The 23423-nt window shown below is 38.2% G+C and overlaps 3 protein-coding genes across 5 annotated transcripts; all 3 read left to right on the top strand.

Annotated features, from left to right (window-relative positions):
- The first annotated feature begins 2862 nt into the window (after positions 1 to 2862).
- On the top strand, positions 2863 to 8377 carry LOC137174560 (immunoglobulin kappa light chain-like). Of its 2 annotated transcripts, none has more exons than XM_067579942.1 (5): positions 2863 to 3685; positions 3847 to 4554; positions 4688 to 4801; positions 7426 to 7469; positions 7608 to 8377. In XM_067579942.1, the coding sequence occupies exons 1-5, from the start codon at positions 3631 to 3633 to the stop codon at positions 7722 to 7724; spliced, it is 1038 nt and encodes a 345-aa protein (XP_067436043.1). In that variant the 5' UTR covers positions 2863 to 3630; the 3' UTR covers positions 7725 to 8377. The 2 variants fall into 2 exon arrangements, with proteins under 2 accessions (XP_067436043.1, XP_067436042.1); XM_067579941.1 differs by lacking the exons at positions 7426 to 7469; positions 7608 to 8377 and adding exons at positions 4881 to 4924; positions 5038 to 5601.
- Positions 8378 to 11430: 3053 nt separating this feature from the next.
- Positions 11431 to 14838, top strand: LOC137174558 (immunoglobulin kappa light chain-like). Of its 2 annotated transcripts, XM_067579937.1 has the most exons (6): positions 11431 to 11544; positions 12891 to 13049; positions 13211 to 13921; positions 14055 to 14168; positions 14247 to 14290; positions 14429 to 14838. In XM_067579937.1, exons 2-6 carry the CDS (start codon positions 12995 to 12997, stop codon positions 14552 to 14554), a joined length of 1050 nt encoding a protein of 349 aa, XP_067436038.1. In that variant the 5' UTR covers positions 11431 to 11544; positions 12891 to 12994; the 3' UTR covers positions 14555 to 14838. The 2 variants fall into 2 exon arrangements, with proteins under 2 accessions (XP_067436038.1, XP_067436040.1); XM_067579939.1 differs by lacking the exon at positions 11431 to 11544 and having other exon boundaries at positions 12846 to 13049.
- A 4758-nt stretch (positions 14839 to 19596) lies between these two features.
- Positions 19597 to 22985, top strand: LOC137174228 (immunoglobulin kappa light chain-like). Its single transcript, XM_067579404.1, has 5 exons — positions 19597 to 19867; positions 20021 to 20723; positions 20848 to 20975; positions 21054 to 21097; positions 21236 to 22985. The coding sequence occupies exons 1-5, from the start codon at positions 19813 to 19815 to the stop codon at positions 21353 to 21355; spliced, it is 1050 nt and encodes a 349-aa protein (XP_067435505.1). The 5' UTR covers positions 19597 to 19812; the 3' UTR covers positions 21356 to 22985.
- The last annotated feature ends 438 nt before the right edge of the window (positions 22986 to 23423 follow it).

Here is a 23423-nt window from a genome sequence, read left to right as displayed (position 1 = left end):
TTGTTAGCCTGTTAGCTTGTTAGCCTGTAGATACTTTGCTACTTGCAGACTTTGGAGATCCTTTCTGCTGCAGTTTGGTTGATAAAATACTTTGACTACTTTAGTGCCTGTTGATAATTGTTTTGCATTTTGACTGAAATGTTTTTATTTTCTCCAGGTCATTTCTTATTTTGTCATACATGTCAGTATTAACTGTAATAATCATACACATGTAGCACAATTATCACTGTAAATAAATAAATAAATAAAACAAACTGATGCAATAAAATATCAGCTGTATTTAGTTCACAGCCCAATATTTTGAGAGGATAATGAAGCATAAATTTATTTACTACCACTTGATACACACACATCTGGTTAGAGTGTCCTGGTTAATGGCCTGAGAGGTCACTATAATGCACACTAGGTCATTAGTGCAACCACAGTGGAATACTTGATACATTTAGAAGTCCATCATCGATTATACTGAGACAACTCAAACACTGGAACTTCCCAGTACTAATAGGGAACTACATCCAGGACCACTTGCATGTTGGTTTGTTTATGTCGGAGGCTGTGGATAGTTCAATGTCTGTTTGAAAATGTTAATAAATGCTGTAAATCCATTTGTTGTAGTTACACAGCTGGGATTATTCTCATCCATGGACACTTCTAGATCTTCTGAGTCTGATAGCTATAGGTCCCACTCTGCAGAAAAAGTTTTCCTCTTCACTCTTCAGGAGAACAGTGACTTCAGGAACAGCAGCAGTTTCTCTGAGGTAACTGTTACTGTACGTTGTCTTTCCTGACGGCCCTGTTGCCTTTCTGCCTCCATTCTTTATATTTCCTGTTTCAACTGTTTTATTTCCTCTCTGTGGCGGCAGGACGTACAGTGAGTCATCCACTAATTAGACGGTCGGTGGGTCGATGCCCAGCTCCTCCAGTACGCATGTCAAAGTGTCCTTGGGCAAGATACTGAACCCCAAATTACTCCCAATGGTTGCCGTCATTGTGTGAGTGTGTGTGTGTGAATGGGTTAGCATTAGAAGCACTGTGGAGAGCTTTAGATATAAAAGCACTATATCACTCCTGATGAGCAGGTTGGTGTGTATTGTACAGCACTCTGAGTGTTCAGTAGACTTGAAAAGCGTTTTATAAGTGCACTCATTTACCACCTGTGTACTCTGGCTCAAATAAATACAGTTGGCCAGTCAAAGTGAAATGACTCACAATTGTCCTCATAAGAGTCACCAGATAATCCAATAATTGCATTTAGTTTTTTTTAGTTTCCTTACAAACTAACCGCAGTGAAAGTCAGCCTCACACATATTAACAAATTGGATGAATAAGCTGGGTGGTTCAGTTCACCAGTGAGCTGCCACGGACTTTTGTGAATCACCAGAATCTCTATAACAGAGCCAGAGAGAGCAATGTAACCCAGTAGAGAATTGGGTCCAATTATATCTTTATTTTTCTATAGTTTCCTTATTTATCTCATTTTCATTTGTTAATCAATCTGTCAATCACTTATTTTACACACACACAGTCCTTATTTGTCATATCAACTAGAGCAAACTTATGATTGGTTAGAGGGAGTTAAGTCCCACCCTCTTTTCACGCAGAAGTCAGTGAGTTGCAGCGCGGGTAAAACAGCAGCGGTCGGAGCGGATGAGAAATAGAGAGTTAGAACAGCGATTATTAACATATCCATGAGATAAAATACTCTTCTGAAGACGTCAGAGGTGTGCGAGGGTCCGTGAGCCAGGAGTAGTAGCACTTTTGGCATTATCGTTTTGGTGAGTTGCCGAGCTAATTAGCGCTAGCGCATGCTAACTGTATTAGCCACACTGTGAGTTGATGTGTGAGGTGGCAGAAAACGTGTCTGTGCTCCAGAAATGCTTGAACTTGGCTTATCACTGCTGCTCACTGTTTCTGTTAACTATCTTAAGAGTTAAAAACTGAATATTATTGCTCTGATAATTTAAAAGTAAATTAGTAATTAGTAATTAGTAATTTAAAAGTAAGGTATGATGTTTATTTTGATACTGTATGTGTAGTTATATTGAGATACATTTTATGATGAAACTGATGAATAAGTTCATTTATAACTTAAAGTTAAAACATTATAATTCATGGGTTAACAGCTAAAATTCATGTTGATTAAAAATGTATTAAAAGGTTGATAAAATTGTATAAAATGTGGGAAATACTTACATTGGAAAAAACAAACAAACAACTGTACAGTTAAAAGAGAGAATTAATTTAATCATTATTGTGCTACAGTAATGTGTTGAGAATTATTATATTACTATGGCCATTAGAGAAAAGTAGTGATGTCATGAAAATAACAGTCCTGTCTTCATGCAGGCTGGGTTTTTTGAGAACTAGAGAACTGGATCTGGATTCTCCCTGTGGATGGGAGATGGCGAGCCCCCAGTGAGATCTCTTCTTAACCTAAGGAGTGAAGAACCGAGACCTGAGAAGAGGACCTCGTATCTTTTTTTTTTTCTTCCACTCAAGTATCAGTGTGGTAGGACCACCACACATCCGACTACTTGAATTTTCCCCCTGACTTGACATAAAACATTGACTTGAGCGCGCTGACTGATATCGCAAAGACATTAAAGGGACATTACACTCATGGACACTTTCTATTCAAGTTCTGCTGAAAGACTGTGAAATCTTGAGATATTGATGATAATTACACTGCATTTTATGTTCATGTTTTATAAATTGGTACAGTAAACTTACCTCACACGTTCCTCGTGGCTCCATTTATCTGTTTTGTCTGCCATTCCCTTTTCAACCCTCCCATTACGAACCTAGCCCCTGGTCCATATATTCTTTATTCATACCTTGTAGCACCTATTGGGTTACAGCAACATTACCTGAAACATAGAGACACAATGGCCACATTTATGGGAAATACATCAGGTTCAAATAAACCGGACTTTTCCTTTAAACACTAAAAAACTTGTCTGATTATATCGACTTTGTAAGATGAAAAGCCCGCAATTTCAAATGCAAAAGCCTGTCTGACTTTATGCTTAGTGGTGATTGAACTGATTTTATTTGACTTCTGTTGCCAGTCCAGTAAAATGGAGGTGAATGGAATTTATTATTACACTCAAAGCATCAAACAAACACATTAGAAAATCAGCAACTTCTCTGTCCAGAAACAGTGTCTTGCTTACTCAAGACAATTCACAGTTAGATCATTTAAAAGAAAGCATGCAGCTATTTGTATGTGGGTTTTATAACAGTTATATTCTTTAAAAATCTATTTCCTCATTAAGTTACAACTACATCTACCAACTGATCTGCATCATGCTGTGTCTCTAGTGTACTTCACAGGTAGTTAAATATTCAAGTCTGTCCACTATGACCTGCTACATGTTTGTACTGGATATTTAATTTTTAGTCATTTTATATTTAATGCCAAGACGTGAGCTGTTCTTTATATATTTCTGTCATCATGTGAATGTTGTCGAGAGACAAACTTCACATTATAGGTTGAAGTGAACATGTGATCATGTTTCCTCAATAGGACACGCAGTATGACTTCTGGTTGGCCAATCAAGTGCAGTCTTGTCTCTGAAGAGTGAAGAAAAGATCAATGCTCTTTTCATTTCACACGACAAGTTGAACACGATGACATCTCCAGTGTTTGCTCTCTATCTAACATGTCTGTTTTTGGGGAAAACAGGTGAGTTGTGTTTTTATGATTCCAACTTGTTTCTTTAAGAGTGTATGCTCACTCCTAATACAAATGATTCTAATATTTTTAATATTTTTAATGTACTGATTACGCTGAATTCTGTCACATTAAGTTGACAAAAATTTGCTTTATTTCTCATTTCACTTCAGCTCAGACAACTGCTCTGAAATTCTCCTCTTCTGTTCGTCAAGACAGTAGTTTTATATCAGCTAATGTTGGTGACAGCGTATCTTTAAGATGTTCCTATAAAGGTGATGTTGCAGCAAAGCTTTACTGGTATAAACAAACTCTGGGGCAGAAACCAAGGATCATCTCCACCCTCTACGACTACGAAAGTAATGGCACTTTTTATAATGAATTCAGCAACAATCCTCGCTTCACACTAGATACTGAAAACAATAAAAATCATTTGAGGATCACAGATTTGCACATTTCAGACTCAGCTACTTACTACTGTGTTAGTAGCTTTTTAAACAAGATAGAATTTTTGGAGGGCACTACTCTCAGTGTAAAGGGTTCAGGTAACATCCAAGCTTTGGTCCATCAGTCGGCATCTGAGAGCATCCAGCCAGGAGGCTCTGTGACTCTGAACTGTGCAGTACACACTGGGACCTGTGATGATGGAAATCACAGTGTTTACTGGTTCAAAAACTCTCAAGAATCTCAACCAGGAATCATTTACACACATGGAGGCAGGAATGATCAGTGTGAGAGGAACAACAACACACAAACAAACACCTGTGTCTACAACTTGCCATTGAAGAGTCTGGATCTTTCTCATGCTGGGACCTACTACTGTGCTGTCGTCTCATGTGGACAGATACTGTTTGGAAACGGGACCAAGCTGGACGTTGGCTGTAAGTAACTTTCTAGCAGACATTGTTTCATCTGATCAATACATGATTACTCCCTAATCAAACTTAACATCAAAATAGAGATAGATCTGAGAGCTGTGTAATATCTCTTTATGTCTCTCTGCAAATGAGGTAGACTCTGCTGTCTTGGTGTATTTCTTGAGTGGAGCTTTGGCGTTCACCACCATCCTCAGTGTTTTACTGGCTTTCTCAGTGTGCATGATGAAGAGAAACAGCTTCCAATCTGCAGGTAACTGTTTATATCTGACAGCTTGTATTCACTGAACATGACTTTTTAATAAAATGACTTTTTCTGTTTTCACAACCAGAGTCTCAAGCAAGAATTTCAGCTCCTTCCACAGTCAATGCAAAGGTGAGATATATCCTTTGCTAATATCCTTTTTTAACATTCAGTGCAACAATAATTTTTTTTGGACATTTATTTAGAATAATATCATGAATTATTGATATATACTTTGTTACCAGGGTTACAAAGACGCAGACAACCTGTATTCTGCTGCTTTAAGTGTGAACCTGATCAACAGACGAAGAAGACAGAAGGACCAAACCTGGAGTGAATGTGTGTACTACAGCGTAAAGTAGTAGAACTGGACATGTTTCATTTGTACTTTGTGCATAAGACATTATATTGTAGAATCTCTTTGAAGGTGTAACATGGATTTAGTTGAAAGTTTGAAAGAAATATGTTTTATAGTTTCTTAATTCTCTTGCTCTGCTTTAGTATTTTTAGGATACTCTACTTTTTGTCTTAGTAGTCTTAAGCAGAATATCTGCACAGCTTTGTTTCTTGCAAATACACTGTGTATCTCATGTTATCTTTAGTACATACTGTATGAATATAAAGATTTTTGTGTCTTAACCAGTAAATCATTTGATCTATACTGTAGAAGATACTTGTGGGTTTTTAGGATAAAGATTATGTTGTGTTTTATCCGCATTGGTTTGTTTGTATTGGTTTAACATGTATGTGTTTTTGTACATTTTATATTATTAATCAAATAAACATAATCTAAATTTGGAAGACATTGACCATGAGACAAGTCACTTGTTCTGGAACAACAAAATAAAATGGCACAGGAAGGTGTCTTCTAATGACCTGAAGCTCTGTTAATTTCCAGTGTTACTGTTTGGGGAAAATGGACGCTGGCAAGAGTGTAAGGGGAGGGGGGTTGGGGGGCTAGGAGGGGGCATGGCTGTGTGAGGCAGGAGGGCAGGAGTGGCTCAGTGACATATAATAATAATAATGAGAGGAAGACAAACAGTGCAATGTCATTTAAACGAGTCAGAAGTCAGAGCTGGCAGCCACAAAAACAAAAGAAATCCTCCTCTCATCTCGGCCTGCAGCTCTTTAACTCTCCACTTGTCTGTTCCTGCAGATATCAGCTGGTAAAATCTTGTTTTAAAACATTAAACCACCATGTAACCGGAGCCATTACTGAACCTGCCCAAGCGCAGCTCTGCTGTGTAGCAGACAGGTTCAGCTCATAGACAGGACAAGCAGTTTTGGCTGAGCTCCGGTTACACTGTAGTTTAACGTTTTGAAACAAGATTTTACTATCTGATAACCACAGGAACAGACAACAGCGCTGTAGCTGCCATTACCTCCTGAAGCTAAAACTGTCTCGATCAGCATATATTTGAAAATAAGCGGGGGGCTGGGTGAGATGAGTCTTATCATTCTACCATTTATATAAATTTCATGACACCCTATGTCAGCATTGGCCACGCCTTTTCAGGGCTGATTTTAAACAGCAGATGACAGGTTGAGCCATTTGCAAGCCATGAAATGCCGATTCTGTATGAATTTGGTGTCAATGTCAATATGAACACCAGCGTTGATGTGTTTCATTACAGTCCAGCCATATAATTTAGTTTACGGCTCAAAAAACACGTTTTAATGTGCAGTAATGTTACCTCTTTAAGAGCACTAGTCAGAATACCATAGACTGTAAAAATAATGGACATAGCCACTGTGGCATCACCCACTGGTTTGTGGACTCCCATTTTGAAGCCTCGAGTTTGCATTTTGACTGTCGCAATCTTGGATTTTTGGAGCCAGAAATGACGATATTTACATGAGAGGATGGAGCTGATCCTAATGCTAGCTGCTAGCTTGGTTAGCACATTGCATTTACAGTCTATGATTAACTGTGATAATGCAAATGCTAATGGTATGTTTCGCCCTTAATTATGCCTAACTTTAAGCCTTAATAAAAATTTAAACGGGTAAGCTATACAAAAATGTCCCCCTTTTACAGTTGTCATGAACAAGGAAATTAGTAATAAGGAAAACTGTGTTTTGTAGCAGGCTGTAAACATTTCTGCTGTGAAGTTGGACATTTAAACATGGGGGTCTATGGGGATTGATTCGCTTTTGGAGCCAGCCTCAAGTGGCCATTCAAGGAACTGCAGTTTTTGACACTTCTGCGTTGGCTTAAATTTTCAGCCTCGGATGTGACTACTTGGATCTAACTCTAAGCTCTACAAAAAAGATTTAAAAAAAAAAGATCTACAAAACCATATTTTTCCACTGATACTACCACTAGTGGTATCTAGCTATGTAGATAGTTTGGGCTTTATTCGTCTTCTGCCTCCACCCCCAGTGCAACAGAGTTCTTATTTGTAGTGCTCAAAGCATCAAAGAGTTATTTTTGGACTACAGCTGAGAAAAAAGGGGTTTGTCTCCTCCAGCTTAGACTGGTATGATTACAAAGATTTTTTTTTCCATCCACATTTCCACATATGACAAATAATCTTTGCCATGCTGTATTTCTTGTCTATTTCAGGGGTATTATATTATCATGGGGGTAAATATTATCATGCCTGCATTAGTTTTTCTGTTTTCACAACCAGAGTCTCAAACAACATTTTCAGCTTCCTCCACAACAAATGGCGAGGTAAAACTTATTTTAACAGTTGAATTAACATTTAAACACATTTTTACATAACCATTATTGTTGGAGAGTTTTTTGGACATCGTGTTGATGTTTGTCAGGATCCATATTGTTATCAACTTGTACATATTTTGTTACCAGGGTTACAAAGAAGCAGACAACCTGCATTATGCTGCTTTAAGTGTGAACCTGCCCAACAGATCAAGAAGAGCGAGGAACAACACCAAGAATGAATGTGTGTACTCCAGTGTAAAGTAGTAGACTTAGAAATGTTGAATTTCAACTTTTTTTTGATATTCAAAGTGTGATGTACATTTACACATTGATCTTGAGATAAATATCTTTTTATAGCTTCCTTGTGGTCTGCAGTCAAAAGATAAGATGTCTTTAATCTTAGATGAGGTTAGTTAATGTGCACATTTAGCAAACGTCTCTTCATTGCTTTTGTCTTTGTGGTTTTAAGCAGGATTTCTTATAATAAGAAGAAAAACTTGTATATAAAATGCTGAGACAATGTTTAATACATTTGAATAAATTCTATTTTGATGAAACTAGTAAATGTATTGTATAAGCACAGATTAATTGATGACTCATGGCCTTTGTTTTTATATATACATTTTATATCATTAGTGATCACATAAATAATATAATTTGATTATGGATCACTTTGACCTTGACATAATATGTGTGGGTGTGAGTTCAGTCCCTGGTAGCATTAACTGCAGCTTCATCATACAAGTGTGGCTGGTGGCATCATGTGAATCAGAGAAATCATGTAACTGACATCACTCACTCTAGTTAGTGGGTGACTCTTGTGTTCTGGCACAAAAGTAAAATGGCACAGGAAGGTTTTTATACTGACCTTCAGTACTTGAATCCACATATGTCCAAGTCAGGTACAATATATGAAGTCTGGAAATATAACAATGTAACAGGCTGGAAGATGATCCCACTTTCACTCAGTGACTTCATTTGAAAACTGGATCTAGTAGATCTGTTACTAACTCAGTCGCTATTATACGACCATGTTATTATTGTGTCTTCCCACTGTGTACTGTGTTCTACTGCACATCCAACATGCAGCCACTTTTTCAACATTAACTACTGAAAATACAGAGAAATACTTAGTGTTTGATTGTTTTTACAAAACAAGCTGGTATACAGACTTTATGCCAGGTGTGTGCAGATTTGGATACAAATATGAGACTGACTGACCAGTGAAAAGAAAATTTATGGTATATTTCCCTGATGAATTTTCCATAAATGTGGTCATTGTGACTCAATGAGTCATCCTAACATTGCACTCGCCAGCGTCAGTATAGAGATTCATGGACACGAAGACTCACACAACACAACATAATGTATATCGGGGTATATACTGGTGCTTTATGAGTGTAACTCTGACCCACCACACATTACTGCATCGACTGTATACTGAACTGCATCTGAGTGCACAGCAGCACTGTGACTGAACACATCCAGTTACACACTGATGGAGGACTGCAGCTGCTGCTTTGTGCTGCGCAAGTGCTGCTTTCACAATGCAGCCCATGTAGAGCAGGTTTAGGAGGAGGGGAAAAGCTTTCATGAAATACAGTGGTTATACATTTTGGCACTTTTTTGACAATGAACATATGTAGAAAAGAAAAATAATTTGTGGTTTTTAGCAGGATGTAAAAGTGTTTCCACTCTCACAAGGATATCTCTTGAGCCAAATCCACTTAAAGGAAAATTCCGCTTCATTTCAACTTTATGTATTCTCTTTAAATGTGGTTACTGTGGTTCTGTGTGTCATGCTAATTTTGCTCTCTCCAGCTCTGTTATAGAGATTCAGGGAATTCACAAAGACGTCTATCATTGGGACAAACTGCTGAGACTCCTTCAGCTTTCCAAATAAACATGAATCACTTCAAAAGTATGTTTCTCAGTCTGGACGGAGAGTAAAGAAAGAAACTAGCTGCCTGTAGTAGTCATAATGGCTAACTGCATAGAGAGCAGAGACAGAGTGCACCGTGTCATACTCTGAAAACCCCGCCCACCGGAGGGGAAAACAGTCGGCGCCATAATATGCAACCAAGGGCTGAAATGCTAACAAAATGCCTCTAGCTAGCGAACAACATTAGATTTCAGCATGTCAAATGATTATTTTAGTGCCCTATGTCTACCAGAGTGTAAAAGGTAGTTTATAGTAAATGCAACCTGTTATATTGTATATGCTAAGATGCAATACATGAATGCAAGGGCTGACATCATGACTACAGTAGAGATAGGACAACTGTATAGCAAACTCCACTATGTAACAGGTAAGCATGACACTTTTCACAGGCTGCTGATATGTTGACTACAGTTTATAAACATAATCAATACACACAGACATGCAATCATTTCTGATTCAGGCTCTTTTTACAGTTAATATTTCAGCTGAATGCAGGTTAGCTATTCTGTGATTTAAATGTCTATTACTAACATACCTTTCAATTAGCAGCTGTTCTGTTTTTACTTTCATATGTGTTCTCTGTGACTAGCAGCATGTCCAGGTATATGTGTCATTTTTACGGAGGTTTTTGAGCAGCAGGCTGTCTGTGCAGCTCAGGTCAGGTCTGTCTCTTACAACCCTGTATCCACTTCTGTCTTCTTAAAGGTTCAGTTTTTTGGTTCAGTAGCTTATAAAAACTTAGTTCTGGGTTCTTTATCCTGTTGGTAGCACATCCCACCACACAGCAGCTTTTATGCATTTCCTGTTGTTTGCAAGCAGAAGTAACAAGGAGGAAGCTCCACGCAACACAAGGTCAATGGAGAGCAATGAATTGTTTTCCCCTCCAGAGTGGGCGGGACTTAATCGGCTCTGTCTCTACAGTGCTGGTCAAAAATATACAAATGAATCCTAAGTGCCGATTCTTTTCAGGGTTCAACACGTACTGGACCTGCTGGTACATACTGTATCAAGGAAGTACTAGTAGTCAAGTCAACACTAACAAAAGCCCTCACCTTCTCCAACCTGTTCTGCTTATGTTACCAAACTAACTGCCAGCAATCAAAATGAAAACATTGCAATGGTAAATAGTGCTAAAACTCATTTGAGTACTGTGTAAAACTGTTTATTTGTTAGGCAGTGCAGGTGACTGGTGACAGACTGACAGGTTTTCCCCTCCTACTTACTGTAGCTGTATTACTAGTACTAAAAACCTGTATATTAGACTCCACTCAACTGCTGATACTGATAGAACTGATACCATTCAGACTTGCTGCCTTCAACACATCCTGTACATGCTGATGCGCTGTCTGTTCATGTAGTCAGACACAGTTTGTTAGCCTGTTAGCTTGTTAGCCTGTAGATACTTTGCTACTTGCAGACTTTGGAGATCCTTTCTGCTGCAGTTTGGTTGATAAGATACTTTGACTACTTTAGTGCCTGTTAATAATTGTTTTACATTTTGATTGAAATGTGTTCATTTTCTCCAGGTCATTTCTTATTTTCTCATACGAGTCAGTATTTTTCTTTATTTATTATAAAAATCATACACATGTAGCACAATTATTACTGTAAATAAATAAAAAAACAAACTGATGCAATAAAATATTAGCTGTATTTAGTTTACAGCCCAATATTTTGAGAGGATAATGAAGCATAAATGTATTTACTACCACTTGATACACACACATCTGGTTAGAGTGTCCTGGTTAATGGCCTGAGAGGTCACTATAATGCATAATAGGTCATTAGTACACCCACTACTAGAAGACTTGGAATACTTGATACATTTAGGAGTCCATCATCGAATATACTGAGACTACTCCAACATTGGAACTTCCCAGTACTAATAGGGAACTACATCCAGGACCACTTGCATGTTGGTTTGTTTATGTCGGAGGCTGTGGATAGTTCAGTGTCTGTTTGACAATGTTAATAAATGCTGTAAATCCATTTGTAGTAGTTACACAGCTGGGATTACTTTCATCCATTGACACTTCTAGATCTTCTGAGTCTGACAGCTACAGGTCCCACTCTGCAGAAAAAGTTTTCCTCTCCACTCTTCAGGAGAACAGTGACTTCAGGAACAGCAGCAGTTTCTCTGAGGTAACTGTTACTGTACGTTGTCTTTCCTGACAGTCCTGTTGCCTTTCTGCCTCCATTCTTTATATTTCCTCTTTCAGTTCTTTTATCTCCTCTCTGTGGCGGCTGTGACTCAGGACGTAGAGTGAGTCATCCACTAATTAGAAGGTCGGTGGGTCGATGCCCGGCTCCTCCAGTCCGCATGTCAAAGTGTTCTTGGGCAAGACACCGAACCCTTATTTACTCCCAATGGTTGCCATTGTTGTGTGAGTGTGTGTGTGTGTGAATGGGTTAGCATTAGAAGCACTGTGGAGAGCTTTAGATATAAAAGCACTATATCACTCCTGATGAGCAGGGTGGTGTGTATTGTACAGCACTCTGAGTGTTCAGTAAACTTGAAAAGCTTTTTATAAGTGCACTCATTTACCACCTGTGTACTCTGGCTCAAATAAATACAGTTGGCCAGTCAAAGTGAAATGACTCACGGTTGTCCTCATAATAGTCCACCAGATAATCCGTCATTGCATTTAGTTTTTTTTAGTTTCCTTACAGTCTAACGGCAGTGAAAGTCAGACTCATACATATAAACAAATTGGATGAATAAGCTGGGTGGTTCAGTTCACCAGCAAGCTGACACGGATTTGTGAATCACCAGAATCTCTGTAACAGAGCCAAAGAGAGCAACATTACCTGACACATAGATCCACAATGGCCACATTTATGGGAAATACATAAGGTTGAAATAAACCGTGATTTTCCTTTAAACACTTAAAAGTGCAGCATCCTTATCAGGTCAAACTTTTCTGATTATATCGACTTTGTAAGATGAAAAGCCCGCAATTTCAAATGCAAAAGCCTGTCTGACTTTATGCTTAGTGGTGATTGAACTGATTTTATTTGACTTCTGTTGCCAGTCCAGTAAAATGGAGGTGAATGGAATTGATTATTACACTCAAAGCATCAAACAAACACATTAGAAAATCAGCAACTTCTCTGTCCAGACACAGTGTCCTGTTCACTCAGGACAATTCACAGTTAGATCATTTAAAAGAAAGCATGCAGCTATTTGTATGTGGGTTTTATAAGTTATATTCTGTAAAAATCTACTTCCTCAATAACTTACAACTACATCTACCAACTGATCTGCATCATGCTGTGTCTCTAGTGTACTTCACAGGTAGTTAAATATTCAAGCCTGCCCACTGTGACCTGCTACATGATTATACTAGATATTTAATTTTTAGTCATTTTATATTTAATGCCAAGATGTGAGCTGTTTTTTTTTATATATTTCTGTCATGTGAATGTTGTGGAGAGACAAACTTCACATTATAGGTTGAAGTGAACATGTGGTCATGTTTCTTTAATAGGACACGCAGTATGACTTCTGGTTGGCCAATCAAATGCAGTCTTGTCTCTGAAGAGTGAAGAAAAGATCAATGCTCTTTTCATTTCACATGACAAGTTGAACACAATGACATCTCCAGTGTTTGCTCTCTATCTCACATGTCTGTTTTTGGGGAAAGCAGGTGAGTTGTGTTTTTGTGATTCCAACTTGTTTCTTTAAGAGTGTATACTCACTCCTCATACAAACGATTCTAATATTTTTAATATTTTTAATGTACTGATTACGCTGAATTCTGTCACATTAAGTTGACAAAAATTTGCTCTATTTCTCATTTCACTACAGCTCAGACAACTGCTCTGAAATTCTCCTCTTCTGTTCGTCAAGACAGTAGTTTTATATCAGCTAATGTTGGTGACAGCGTATCTTTGAGATGTTCCTATAAAGGTGATGTTGCAGCAAAGCTTTACTGGTATAAACAAACTCTGGGGCAGAAACCAAGGATCATCTCCACCCTCTACGACTACAAAAGTAATGGCACTTTTCATAATGAATTCAACAACAATCCTCGCTTCACACTGGATACTGAAAACAGTAAAAATTACTTGAAGATCACAGATTTGCACATTTCAGACTCAGCTACTTACTACTGCGTTGGTTGTTATTTATACAAGTTAGAATTTTCAGAGAACATTATTGTCAGTGTAAAGGGTTCAGGTTTGAACATCCAAGGTTCGGTCCATCAGTCGGCATCTGAGAGCATCCAGCCAGGAGGCTCTGTGACTCTGAACTGTATAGTACACACTGCGACCTGTGATGATGGAGAACACAGTGTTTACTGGTTCAAAAACTCTCAAGAATCTCATCCAGGAATCATTTACACACATGGAGGCAGGAATGATCAGTGTGAGAGAAACAGCAACATACAAACACACAACTGTGTCTACAACTTGACAATGAAGAGTCTGGATCTTTCTCATGCTGGGACCTACTACTGTGCTGTCGCCTCATGTGGACGGATAGTGTTTGGAAACGGGACCAAGCTGGACGTTGGCTGTAAGTAACTTTCTAGCAGACATTGTTTCATCTGATCAATACATGATTACTCCCTAATCAAAATTAACATCATAATAGAGATAAATCTGAGAGCTGTGTAATATCTCTTTATGTCTCTCTGCAAATGAGGTAGACTCTCCTGTCTTGGTGTATTTCTTGAGTGGAGCTTTGGCGTTCACCACTATCCTCAGTGTTTTACTGGCTTTCTCAGTGTACAAGATGAAGAGAAGCAGCTTACAATCTGCAGGTAACTGTTTATATCTGACAGCTTGTATTCACTGGACATGACTTTGAATAAAATTACTTTTTCTGTTTTCACAACCAGAGTCTCAAGCAACATTTTCAGCTTCCTCCACAACAAATGGCAAGGTAAAACTTATTTAACTGTTGAATTAATATTTAAACACATTTTTAACACAACCATTATTGTTGGAGAGGTTTTTGGACATTGTGTTGATGTTTGTCAGGATCCATATTGTTATCAACTTGTACATATTTTGTCACCAGGGTTACCAAGAAGCAGACAACCTGCATTATGCTGCTTTAAGTGTGAACCTGCCCAACAGACCAAGAAGAGCGAGGAAAAACACCAAGAATGAATGTGTGTACTCCAGTGTAAAGCAGTGGAAATAGAAATGTTGCATTTTTTTTTGATATTCAAAGTGTGATGTAGATTTACATGTTGATCTTGAGATAAATATATTTTTATAGCTTCCTTGTGGTCTGCAGTCAAAAGATAAGATCTCTTTAATCTTAGATGAGGTTAGTTAATGTGCACATTTAGCAAACGTCTCTGTTGCTTTTTTCTTTGTGGTTTCAAGCAGGATTTCTTAAAATAAGAAGAAAAATCTGTATTTAAAATACTGAGACAATGTTTAATACATTTGAATAAATTCTATTTTGATGAAACTAATACATGTATTGTATAAGCACAGAGTAATTGATGACTCACGGCCTTTGTTTTTATACATACATTTTATATCATGAGTGATAACATAAATAATATAAGTTGATTATGGATCACTTTGACCTTGAGATAATATGTGTGGGTGTGAGTTCAGTCCCTGGTAGCATTAACTGCAGCTTCATCATACAAGTGTGGCTGGTGGCATCATGTGAATCAGAGAAATCATGTAACTGACATCACTCACTCTAGTTAGTGGGTGACTCTTGTGTTCTGGCACAAAAGTAAAATGGCACAGGAAGGTTTTCATACTGACCTTCAGTACTTGAATCCACATATGTCCAAGTCAGGTACAAGTCAGGTACAATATATGAAGTCTGGAAATGTAACAATGTAACAGGCTGGAGGATGATCCCACTCTCACTCGGTGACTTCATTTGAAAACTGGATCTATTAGATTTGTTACTAACTCAGTCACTATTACACGACCAGGTTATCATTGTGTCTTCCCACTGTGTACTGTGTTCAACTGCACATCCAACATGCAGCCACTGTTTCAACATTTACTACTGAAAATACAGAGAAATACTTAGTGTTTGATTGTTTTTACAAAACAAGCTTGTATACAGTCTTTGTTCCAGTGTGCAGATTTGGATACAAATATGAGACTAATTGACCAGTGAAAAGAAAATTTATGGTATATTTCCCTGATGAATTTTCCATAAATGTGGTCATTGTGACTCAATGAGTCATCCTAACATTGCACTCGCCAGCGTCAGTATAGAGATTCATGGACACGAAGACTCACACAACACAACATAATGTATATCGGGGTATATACTGGTGCTTTATGAGTGTAACTCTGACCCACCACACATTACTGCATCAACTGTATACTGAACTGCATCTGAGTGCACAGCAGCACTGTGACTGAACACATCCAGTTACACACTGATGGAGGACTGCAGCTGCTGCTTTGTGCTGCGCAAGTGCTGCTTTCACAATGCAGCCCATGTAGAGCAGGTTTAGGAGGAGGGGAAAAGCTTTCATGAAATACAGTGGTTATACATTTTGGCACTTTTTTGACAATGAACATATGTAGAAAAGAAAAATTATTTGTGGTTTTTAGCAGGATGTAAAAGTGTTTCCACTCTCACAAGGATATCTCTTGAGCCAAATCCACTTAAAGGAAAATTCCGCTTCATTTCAACCTGATGTATTTCCCATGAAAATGGTTATTGTGGTTCTGTGTGTCGTGCTAATTTTGCTCTCTCCAGCTCTGTTATAGAGATTCAGGGAATTCACAAAGATGTCTGTCACTGAGCAAACTGCTGAGACTCCTTCAGCTTTCCAAATACACATGAATCACTTCAAAAGTGTGTTTCTCAGTCTGAATGGAGAGTAAAGAAAGAAACTAGCTGCCTGTAGTAGCCATAATGGCTAACTGCATAGAGAGCAGAGACAGAGTGCACCTCGTCATACTCTGAAAACCCTGCCCACCGGAGGGGAAAACAGTCGGCGCCATAATATGCAACCAAGGGCTGAAATGCTAACAAAATGCCTCTAGCTAGAGAAAAACATTAGATTTCAGCATGTCAAATGATTATTTTAGCGCCCTATGTCTACCAGAGTGTAAAAGGTAGTTTATAGTAAATGCTGAAACCTGATACATTGTATATGCTAAGATGCAATACATGAATGCAAGGGCTGACATCATGATTACAGTAGAGATAGGACAACTGTATAGCAAACTCCACTACGTAACAGGTAAGCATGACACTTTTCACAGGCTGCTGATATGTTGACTACAGTTTATAAACATAATCAATACACACAGACAATCATTTCCTATTCAGGCTCTTTTTACAGTTAATATTTCAGCTGAATGCAGGTTAGCTATTCTGTGATTTAAATGTCTATTACTAACATACCTTTCAATTAAGCAGCTGTTCTGTTTTTACTTTCATGTCTGTTCTCTGTGACTAGCAACATGTCCAGGTATATGTGTCATTTTTACGGAGGTTTTTGAGCAGCAGGCTGTCTGTGCAGCTCAGGTCAGGTCTGTGTCTTACAACCCTGTATCCACTTCTGTCTCCTTAAAGGTTCAGTTTTTTGGTTCAGTAGCTTATAAAAATTTAGTTCTGGGTTCTTTATCCTGTTGGTAGTGCATCCCACCACACAGCAGCTTTTATGCATTTCCTGTTGTTTGCAAGCAGAAGTGACAAGGAGGAAGCTCCACGCAACACAAAGTCAATGGAGAGCAATGAATTGTTTTCCCCTCCAGAGTGGGCGGGACTTAATCGGCTCTGTCTCTACAGTGCTGGCGAAAAATATAAAAATGAATCCTAAGTGCCGATTCTTTTGCGGGTTCAATACATACCAGACCTGCTGGTACATACTGCATCAAGGACGTACTAGTAGTCATGTCAACACTAACAAAAGCCCTCACCTTCTCCAGTCTATTCTGCTTATGTTACCAAACTAACTGTTAGCAATCAAAATGAAAACATTGCAATGGTAAATAGTGCTAAAACTCATTTGAGTACTGTGTAAAACTGTTTATTTGTTAGGCAGTGCAGGTGACTGGTGACAGACTGACAGGTTTTCCCCTCCTACTTACTGTAGCTGTATTACTAGTACTAAAAACCTGTATATTAGACTCTACTCAACTGCTAAAGCTGATACAACTGATACCATTCAGACTTGCTGCCTTCAACACATCCTGTACATGCTGATGCGCTGTCTGTTCATGTAGTCAGACACAGTTTGTTAGCCTGTTAGCTTGTTAGCCTGTAGATACTTTGCTACTTGCAGACTTTGGAGATCCTTTCTGCTGCAGTTTGGTTGATAAGATACTTTGACTACTTTAGTGCCTGTTAATAATTGTTTTACATTTTGATTGAAATGTGTTCATTTTCTCCAGGTCATTTCTTATTTTCTCATACGAGTCAGTATTTTTCTTTATTTATTATAAAAATCATACACATGTAGCACAATTATCACTGTAAATAAATAAATAAAACAAACTGATGCAATAAAATATTAGCTGTATTTAGTTTACAGCCCAATATTTTGAGAGGATAATGAAGCATAAATGTATTTACTACCACTTGATACACACACATCTGGTTAGAGTGTCCTGGTTAATGGCCTGAGAGGTCACTATAATGCATAATAGGTCACTAGTACACCCACTACTAGAAGACTTGGAATACTTGATACATTTAGGAGTCCATCATCGAAGATACTGAGACAACTCAAACATTGGAACTTCCCAGTATTAATAGGGAACTACACCCAGGACCACTTGCATGTTGGTTTGTTTATGTCGGAGGCTGTGGATAGTTCAGTGTCTGTTTGACAATGTAAATAAATGCTGTAAATCCATTTGTAGTAGTTACACAGCTGGGATTATTCTCATCCATGGACACTTCTAGATCTTCTGAGTCTGACAGCTACAGGTCCCACTCTGCAGAAAAAGTTTTCCTCTTCACTCTTCAGGAGAACAGTGACTTCAGGAACAGCAGCAGTTTTTCTGAGGTAACTGTTACTGTACGTTGTCTTTCCTGACGGCCCTGTTGCCTTTCTGCCTCCATTCTTTATATTTCCTGTTTCAATTGTTTTATCTCCTCTCTGGGGCGGCTGTGAATCAGGAGGTAGAGTGAGTCATCCACTAATTAGACGGTCAGTGGGTCGATGCCCGGCTCCTCCAGTCCGCATGTCAAAGTGTTCTTGGACAAGATACTGAACCCCAAATTACTCCCAATGGCTGCCATTGTTATATGAATGTGTGTGTGAATGGGTTAGTATTAGAAGCATTGTAGAGAGCTTTTGATATAAAAGCAGTATATCACTCCTGATGAGCAGGTTGGTGTGTATTGTACAGCACTCTGAGTGTTCAGTAGACTTGAAAAGCGTTTTATAAGTGCACTCATTTACCACCTGTGTACTCTGGCTCAAATAAATACAGTTGGCCAGTCAAAGTGAAATGACTCACAGTTGTCCTCATAATAGTCCACCAGATAATCCAATAATTGCATTTAGTTTTTTTTTTAGCTTCCTTACAGTCTAACTGCAGTGAAAGTCAGACTCATACATATAAACAAATTGGATGAATAAGCTGGGTGGTTCAGTTCACCAGCAAGCTGACATGAATTTGTGAATCACCAGAATCTCTATAACAGAGCCAGAGAGAGCAACATTACCTGACACATAGATCCACAATGGCCACATTTATGGGAAATACATCAGGTTCAAATAAACTGGACTTTTCCTTTAAACACTTAAAAGTGCAGCATCCTTATCAGGTCAAACTTTTCTGATTATATCGACTTTGTAAGATGAAAAGCCCGCAATTTCAAATGCAAAAGCCTGTCTAACTTTATGCTTAGTGGTGATTGAACTGATTTTATTTGACTTCTGTTACCAGTCCAATAAAATGGAGGTGAATGGAATTTATTATTACACTCAAAGCATCAAACAAACACATTAGAAAATCAGCAACTTCTCTGTTCAGAACCAGTGTCCTGTTTACTCAGGACAATTCAGTTAGATCATTTAAAAGAAAGCATGCAGCTATTTGTATGTGGGTTTTATAAGTTATATTCTGTAAAAATCTACTTCCTCAATAACTTACAACTACATCTACCAACTGATCTGCAACATGCTGTGTCTCTAGTATTCTTCACAGGTAGTTAAATATTCAAGCCTGCCCACTATGACCTGCTACATGATTATACTAGATATTTAATTTTTAGTCATTTTATATTTAATGCCAAGATGTGAGCTGTTCTTTATATATTTCTGTCATCATGTGAATGTTGTCGAGAGACAAACTTCACATTATAGGTTGAAGTGAACATGTGATCATGTTTCCTCAATAGGACACGCAGTATGACTTCTGGTTGGCCAATCAAATGCAGTCTTGTCTCTGAAGAGTGAAGAAAAGATCAATGCTCTTTTCATTTCACACGACAAGTTGAACACGATGACATCTCCAGTGTTTGCTCTCTATCTCACATGTCTGTTTTTGGGGGAAACAGGTGAGTTGTGTTTTTGTGATTCCAACTTGTTTCTTTAAGAGTGTATACTCACTCCTAATACAAATGATTCTAATATTCTTAATGTACTGATTACGCTGAATTCTGTCACATTAAGTTAACAAAAAATTTGTTCTATTTCTCATTTCACTTCAGCTCAGACAACTTCTCTGAAATTCTCCTCTTCTGTTCGTCAAGACAGTAGTTTTATATCAGCTAATGTTGGTGACAGCGTATCTTTGAGATGTTCCTATAAAGGTGATGTTGCAGCAAAGCTTTACTGGTATAAACAAACTCTGGGGCAGAAACCAAGGATCATCTCCACCCTCTACGACTACGAAAGTAATGGCACTTTTTATAATGAATTCAAGAACAATCCTCGCTTCACACTGGATACTGAAAACAGTAAAAATCATTTGAAGATCACAGATTTGGACATTTCAGACTCAGCTACTTACTACTGTGTTAGTAGCTATTTAAACAAGTTAGAATTTTTGGAGGGCACTACTCTCAATGTAAAGGGTTCAGGTAACATCCAAGCTTTGGTCCATCAGTCGGCATCTGAGAGCATCCAGCCAGGAGGCTCTGTGACTCTGAACTGTGCAGTACACACTGCGACCTGTGGTGATGGAAATCACAGTGTTTACTGGTTCAAAAACTCTCAAGAATCTCATTCAGGAGTCATTTACACACATGGAGGCAGGAATGATCAGTGTGAGAGGAACAACAAGACACAAACACACACCTGTGTCTACAACTTGCCAATGAAGAGTCTGGATCTTTCTCATGCTGGGACCTACTACTGTGCTGTCGCCTCATGTGGACAGATACTGTTTGGAAACGGGACCAAGCTGGACGTTGGCTGTAAGTAACTTTCTAGCAGACATTGTTTCATCTGATCAATACGTGATTACTCCCTAATCAAACTTAACATCAAAATAGAGATAAATCTGAGAGCTGTGTAATATCTCTTAATGTCTCTCTGCAAATGAGGTAGACTCTGCTGTCTTGGTGTATTTCTTGAGTGGAGCTTTGGCGTTCACCACTATCCTCAGTGTTTTACTGGCTTTCTCAGTGTGCATGATGAAGAGAAACGGCTTCCAATCTGCAGGTAACTGTTTATATCTGACAGCTTGTATTCACTGAACATGACTTTGAATAAAATTACTTTTTCTGTTTTCACAACCAGAGTCTCAAGCAACATTTTCAGCTTCCTCCACAACAAATGGCGAGGTAAAACTTATTTAACTGTTGAATTAATATTTAAACACATTTTTAACACAACCATTATTGTTGGAGAGGTTTTTGGACATTGTGTTGATGTTTGTCAGGATCCATATTGTTATCAACTTGTACATATTTTGTTACCAGAGTTACAAAGAAGCAGACAACCTGCATTATGCTGCTTTAAGTGTGAACCTGCCCAACAGATCAAGAAGAGTGAGGAACAACACCAAGAATGAATGTGTGTACTCCAGTGTAAAGCAGTAGAATTACATGTTACATTTCCAGTTTTAAAGTTTTTTATTTTTTTTGTTTTTATACAAAAATGTAGATTTCTTATTGTAAGAAGAAAAATAGTACAGACAATTTTTAATACATTTGAATAAATTCCATTTTGATGAAACTAGTAAATGTATTGTATAAGCACAGATTCATTGATGACTCATGGCCTTTGTTTTTATACATACATTTTATATCATTAGTGATAACATAAATAATATAAGTTGATTATGGATCACTTTGACCTTGAGATAATATGTGTGGGTGTGAGTTCAGTCCCTGGTAGCATTAACTGCAGCTTCATCATACAAGCGTGGCTGGTGGCATCATGTGAATCAGAGAAATCATGTAACTGACATCACTCACTCTAGTTAGTGGGTGACTCTCGTGTTCTGGCACAAAAGTAAAATGGCACAGGAAGGTTTTTATACTGACCTTCAGTACTTGAATCCACATATGTCCAAGTCAGGTACAATATATGAAGTCTTGAAATGTAACAATGCAACAGGCTGGAGGATGATCCCACTTTCACTCAGTGACTTCATTTGAAAACAGGATCTAGTAGATTTGTTACTAACTCAGTCACTATTACACGACCAGGTAATCGTTGTGTCTTCCCACTGTGTACTGTGTTCTACTGCACATCCAACATGCAGCCACTGTTTCAACATTTACTGCTGAAAATACAGAGAAATACTTGTGTTTGATTGTTTTTACAAAACAAGCTTGTATACAGACTTTATTCCAGTGTGCAGATTTGGATGCAAATATGAGACTGACTGATCTATGAGGTGATTGGTTACTTAAAGGAAATTTATGGTATATTTCCCTGATGAATTTTCCATAAATGTGGTCATTGTGACTCAATGAGTCATGCTAACTTTGCACTCGCCAGTGTCAGTATAGAGATTCATGGACACGAAGACTCACACAACACAAAATATATCAGGGTATATACTGGTGCTTTATGAGTGTAACTCCAACCCACCACACATTACTGCATCGACTGTATACTGAGCTGCATCTGAGTGCACAGCAGCACTGTGACTGAACACATCCAGTTACACACTGATGGAGGACTGCAGCTGCTGCTTTGTGCTGCTTTCACCATGCAGCCCATGTAGAGCAGGTTTAAGAGGGGAAAAGCTTTCATGAAATACAGTGGTTATACATTTTGGCACTTTTTTGACAATAAACACATGTTGAAAAGAAAAATAATTTGTGGTTTTTAGCAGGATGTAAGAGTGTTTCCACTCTCACAAGGATATCTCTTGAGCCTAATCCACTTAAAGGAAAATTCCGCTTCATTTCAACCTGATGTATTTCCCATAAATGTGGTTATTGTGGTTCTGTGTGTCGTGCTAATTTTGCTCTCTCCAGCTCTGTTATAGAGATTCAGGGAATTCACAAAGACGTCTATCATTGGGACAAACTGCCGAGACTCCTTCAGCTTTCCAAATAAACATGAATCACTTCAAAAGTGTGTTTCTCAGTCTGAACGAAAGTAAAGAAAGAAACTAGCTGCCTGTAGTAGCCATAATGGCTAACTGCATAGAGAGCAGAGACAGAGTGCACCGCATCATACTCTGAAAACCCTGCCCACCGGTGGGGAAAACAGTTGGCGCCATAATATGCAACCAAGGGCTGAAATACTAACAAAATGCCTCTAGCTAGAGAACAAAATTAGATTTCAGCATGTCAAATGATTATTTTAGCGCCCTATGTCTACCAGAGTGTAAAAGGTAGTTTATAGTAAATGCTGAAACCTGTACATTGTATATGCTAAGATGCAATACATGAATGCAAGGGCTGACATCATGACTACAGTAGAGACAGGACAACTGTATAGGAAACTCCACTACGTAACAGGTAAGCATGACACTTTTCACAGGCTGCTGATATGTTGACTACAGTTTATAAACATAATCAATACACACAGACATGCAATCATTTCTGATTCAGGCTCTTTTTACAGTTAATATTTCAGCTGAATGCAGGTTATCTATTCTGTGATTTAAACGTCTATTACTAACATACCTCTCAATTAAGCAGCTGT

Source organism: Thunnus thynnus, chromosome 22, assembly GCF_963924715.1.
Source record: "Thunnus thynnus chromosome 22, fThuThy2.1, whole genome shotgun sequence".
NCBI lineage: Eukaryota > Metazoa > Chordata > Actinopteri > Scombriformes > Scombridae > Thunnus > Thunnus thynnus.
This window is presented reverse-complemented; position numbering and strand designations above follow the sequence as displayed.

Coding starts and splice junctions, on each gene's coding strand:
- LOC137174560 (XM_067579942.1), top strand. CDS start 3,631: ATGACATCTCCAGTGTTTGCTCTCTATCTAACATGTCTGTTTTTGGGG. Junction 3,686..3,846: donor TCTGTTTTTGGGGAAAACAG/GTGAGTTGTGTT, acceptor ATTTCACTTCAG/CTCAGACAACTGCTCTGAAA. Junction 4,555..4,687: donor GACCAAGCTGGACGTTGGCT/GTAAGTAACTTT, acceptor CAAATGAGGTAG/ACTCTGCTGTCTTGGTGTAT.
- LOC137174228 (XM_067579404.1), top strand. CDS start 19,813: ATGACATCTCCAGTGTTTGCTCTCTATCTCACATGTCTGTTTTTGGGG. Junction 20,976..21,053: donor AAACGGCTTCCAATCTGCAG/GTAACTGTTTAT, acceptor TTTCACAACCAG/AGTCTCAAGCAACATTTTCA. Junction 21,098..21,235: donor CCTCCACAACAAATGGCGAG/GTAAAACTTATT, acceptor TTTTGTTACCAG/AGTTACAAAGAAGCAGACAA.
- LOC137174558 (XM_067579937.1), top strand. CDS start 12,995: ATGACATCTCCAGTGTTTGCTCTCTATCTCACATGTCTGTTTTTGGGG. Junction 13,050..13,210: donor TCTGTTTTTGGGGAAAGCAG/GTGAGTTGTGTT, acceptor ATTTCACTACAG/CTCAGACAACTGCTCTGAAA. Junction 14,169..14,246: donor AAGCAGCTTACAATCTGCAG/GTAACTGTTTAT, acceptor TTTCACAACCAG/AGTCTCAAGCAACATTTTCA.